The sequence below is a fragment of the Pyrus communis genome, chromosome 5, assembly GCF_041283825.1.
Source record: "Pyrus communis isolate YQ-2024b chromosome 5, ASM4128382v1, whole genome shotgun sequence".
NCBI lineage: Eukaryota > Viridiplantae > Streptophyta > Magnoliopsida > Rosales > Rosaceae > Pyrus > Pyrus communis.
This window is the reverse complement of record NC_142569.1, coordinates 21,945,458-21,950,151: the sequence shown is the minus strand read 5'-3', so window position 1 is coordinate 21,950,151 and position 4,694 is coordinate 21,945,458. Positions and strand designations below refer to the sequence as shown.

The 4,694-nt window shown below is 40.3% G+C and overlaps 1 protein-coding gene across 1 annotated transcript; it reads left to right on the top strand.

The window, feature by feature from the left end:
- The first annotated feature begins 299 nt into the window (after positions 1–299).
- On the top strand, positions 300–2,192 carry LOC148696984 (uncharacterized). The gene has a single exon (XM_088693420.1). It carries the CDS (start codon positions 300–302, stop codon positions 2,190–2,192), a length of 1,893 nt encoding a protein of 630 aa, XP_088549546.1.
- The last annotated feature ends 2,502 nt before the right edge of the window (positions 2,193–4,694 follow it).

The following is a 4,694-nucleotide window of genomic DNA, read 5'->3' as shown; positions in this document are numbered from 1 at the left end:
ATAGGTTGATATTGTTAGTGAGAAGTGTCTGGGAATCATTGATTGAATGTTGTGGTTGTTAATTGATGATTAGTTAGGAAAATATCGTGTAACTACCCTAGCTTGCAATCTAGTATAAATACTGGATAATTGTGCAAATGCAGGATCATGATTTGTAACAGAAGTTTGTTAGTAATACAAGAGGAATTATCAGCATATAAGTAAAGGTTAGAACAAGGGTTCTATTATTGGTATCAGCCAGTAACAGATCTCCACGTTTCCCTTCTTGTATGACGCGCGCATCTACGCGTGCTAACACCATGGATGCACAGGTAACGATTCTTGAAGGCTCCGTCTCGGAAATTCAATCGTCTGTCGCGACAATCAGTTCAACGATGCAGAATCTGTCCAGCGTGATTGCTTCCATAGAGGCCCGATTCGCATCTTTGGAGACTCATTTCAATGGTGCTGATCGCACTCGGCGGGATCAATTTGACCATGGCGATTCTTCCAATCCAATTGGGGGATCCGAAGATACCTTGCCTGATCCGGTGATTCATATGGGTCAGCGCATTCATCGCCAAGAATCATTTTTTCAGCCCCGACCGCCATTAATGAAGCTTGAATTTCCACGATTTTCAGATGGTGATGATGCTTTAGCATGGGTCTATCGTGCAGAGCATTATTTTGACTATTTCACCATTGATGATAAGCAGAAGGTGAGAATGGCCTCGTTCCACATGGATAATGAAGCCTTGCAATGGTTTCAATGGAGAAATTGTATCAAGAATTACCCAAAATGGGAGGAGTTTGTTCAGATTTTCTGCAAAGAATTTGGTCCATCAGAGTTTGAGGATTTCACCGAAGCCTTAGTTCAATTGAAGCAGTTGGGTTCTCTCAAAGATTATGTGGTGGAGTTCCGCCGATTGGCGAATCGCACTAAGGAGATCAGTCCGGTGATGCTGAGAAGCTGTTTCATTGGTGGGTTGAAGTCCGAAGTGCGTCACGACGTCAAATTACTCCGTCCATCCGATGTTCATGAAGCAATTGCCTTGGCTTTTCAAGTGGATGCCAAATTGGCAGACATCAAGGTTCGGAATTTTTCTAAGAACCCAAATTTTTTTTCCAGCAATTTCACAAATCAGAAATCTTCACCTCTGTTAATTAGTCATAGCTCTTCTTCTAGCACAAATTCTAAGCCTAGTCATGTGAGAAAAATGTCTTTTGAAGAACTTCAAGATCGTCGTAAGAAGGGTCTATGCTATTCGTGTCCGGAAAAATGGGTTAAGGGTCATGTTTGTGCTAATCAACAATTGTTGTTATTAGATGTATTGGCTGAACGATCTGTTGATATGGAAGTCACTGATTGTGAGGATCAAGAAGATCAACATGTGGAAAACACAGCTTGTGCAGTCTATGGTATTTCGGCCCCTCAACATATCCAAACCATGAAAGTTACTGGTTTAATAAAAAATTGTCCTGTGATTGTCTTGCTTGATTCTGGAAGTTCCCACAATTTTATTAGCCTATCTGTTGCCAAGAAATTAGGTTGGAGTGTTGATGCCAATAAATCTTTTGAGGTCATGATAGCAAATGGGGGTACTATTTCGAGTAAGGGTTGTTGTTCACAGGTCAAATTACAGATTCAACAGTATGAGTATACTTCTGATTTTTATGTGTTACAACTGGGTGGCTGCGATGTTGTTCTTGGAGCACAATGGCTTAGAACTTTAGGTCCTATTCTTTGGGATTTTGACAAATTAAAAATGGAGTTCAGTTTGGGGCAGAAACATTATTGTATTTCCAGTTATCCTCCCCCCTCACCAATGACAGTTTCAGCATGTCAAGTGGAAAGATTGCTTTCTCAGGGTCCTTTTGGTATGATTCTGTTTTTTGTGGAACCGGAGACACAAGTGGCTGTGGTTGGGACTCTTTCTGACCTTCAACAAACTGAATTAGATGCCTTACTCTCTCAATTTGCTGCTGTATTCCAGACCCCTACCACTCTGCCTCCTTCACGATCTCATGACCACCACATTCCATTGTTGGAAGGCAGCAAGCCTACAAGTGCAAGGCCTTATAGATATGGTCCCTTTCAAAAATCGGAGATTGAAAAATGTGTACAAGACTTGCTCGATTCTGGTTTTATTAGAGCTAGCAACAGTCCCTTTTCTTCACCTGTTCTGCTAGTCAAAAAGAAGGACAATAGTTGACGGATGTGCATGGATTACAGGGCCCTCAATTTGTTGACAATCAAAGATAAGTACCCCATTCCATTGATCGATGAGTTGCTAGATGAATTGTTTGGTGCTCAATTTTTTTCCAAGTTGGATTTAAGAGCCGGGTATCATCAGATCAGGGTTCATCCGAGTGACATTGAAAAGACAGCTTTTCGTACTCATGATGGTCATTACGAATTCCTCGTCATGCCATTTGGACTTACAAATGCTCCGGCTACTTTCCAAAGTTTGATGAATGAGATTTTTCGGCCTTACTTGAGGAAGTTCGTCTTAGTTTTCTTCGACGATATTTTAGTCTATAGTCCTTCTTGGGCAGCTCATTTACACCATTTATCCTTGGTTTTAAGGATTCTTCAGACCCACCAACTCTTTGTGAAGAAGACAAAGTGTGATTTTGGTAAATCCCAAATTGAATACTTAGGTCATGTGGTTTCCAAGGAAGGTGTAGCTGCAGATTCAGCTAAACTTCAGTCCATCCAAGATTGGCCCGTTCCTAAGTCAGTAAAGGCTCTAAGAGGATTTCTTGGCCTTACCGGTTATTATAGGAAGTTTATTCCTAATTATGGGAAAATTTGTGGACCTCTCACTGTGCTTACAAAGAAGGATGCCTTCAAGTGGACTAATGAGGCAGATGTGGCTTTCCAAACTCTCAAGGCTGTTATGGTTTCGCCTCAAGTACTTGCCTTGCCGGATTTTTCCAAGGCTTTTACCATTGAAACAGATGCTTCCAACACTGGGATTGGTGTTGTTTTACATCAAGATGGTAAGCCTATAGCCTTTACAAGCAAGGTTTTAGGTCCTCGAGCTCAGGCCATGTCTACCTACGAAAGGGAAATGCTAGCTATCGTCCATGCAATCAAGAAATGGCAGTCTTATATTCAGGGAACACACTTTATTATCAAAACTGATCATCACAGTTTGAAGTTCTTTTTACAGAATAGGGCACACACCCCGTTTCAGCAGAAATGGATCTCTAAACTTCTTGGTTTTGATTACGAAATACAATATAAACAGGGTTGTGACAATGTGGCTGCTGATGCTCTGTCTCGAATGCATTCTGAGGTAGAATTACATGCCATTTCCTATCCTTATATGGGCTGGTTAGATGATATCCGAAGACATGGGGAACAAGATCCTTGGGTTGTCTCCAAGATTAAAGAATTGTTCTCTCCTGGTGCTACAACTTCCCATGATAAGTACCATTTTGACAATGGCTTTCTCAAATACAAGGGACGAATTGTTTTGGGCCCATCGAGTTGTTGGAGGAATAAGGTCTTCTATGAACATCATTGCACTCCGGTGGCAGGACATTCTGGTTTTCTTAAGACCTACAAACGAATTTCCAGATCGTTTTATTGGCAAGGCATGAAATTCGACATTATGCAATGGGTGGCAGCATGTCAAGTATGTCAACAAAATAAGAATGAGACCATTGCTTCTCCGGGGCTGCTCAATCCTCTCCCTATTCCTTCTACTGTTTGGACAGATATCGCTATGGATTTTATAGTGGGTCTTCCTCCTTGTAAGGGAAAAACTATTATCTTTAGGGGTGGTTCGGTATGGGATACCATACCGAAACTAGTATCCCGAATCCCAAACCGAAATTTTTCGGGACGGGAATTTGAAGACCAATCCCAAACCAAATTTTCGGGAATCCCAAATTTCGGGAATCCCGAAATATTTTCGGGATTTTGGGACAAATCGGGAATCCCAAATTGAAATATGAAATTATGAATTGTTCTTCAAATATATAATTCAAGAACACATTCATGAACTAGGAATTTCATTTCATTCACACTACCATTTAATTGAACACTGGCATGCTTGACTCTTTTTATCATAGTCAAAATTCAAATTAATTAAACTCTTTTTGCAATCTGTTGAGAGACAAAAGAATCAAGCCTTCTGAAATCATCAGTCATGGCAGCAGCAATAATAAAATCCACATGAATATCAAACAGAACATGAAAAATATGCAAGGTGTAAGGCATTCTAGGTTGCTAAGCATGAATTAGAAACTACTAGCATCAATTATAAAAGAATAATATATATATGTATAAATATATATATAATAATTAATATTATATATTTTCGGTTTGGTATGGGATTCCCGAAATATCGAGAAGCCAATCCCGAATCCCATACCGAAATTTTGGGATTGGTTCGGGATAGCATCCCGAAAATTTTGGGAATTTCGGTTTGGGAAATTTTTGGTTTGGGATCGGGATTTTTTCGGTTCGGTTCGGGATTTTCGGGAATTTTTTCCACCCCTAATTATCTTTGTGGTGGTCGATCGTCTTTCGAAGTATGCTCATTTTTTGCCGATGTCTCATCCCTACACTGCTCACTCAGTAGCTCAGTTATTTGTTGACCATATTTTCAAACTTCATGGAATGCCCTCAACAATTGTAAGTGATCGAGATCCTGTTTTTCTCAGCTCCTTTTGGAAGGAATTTTTTACACTACAAGGATCTC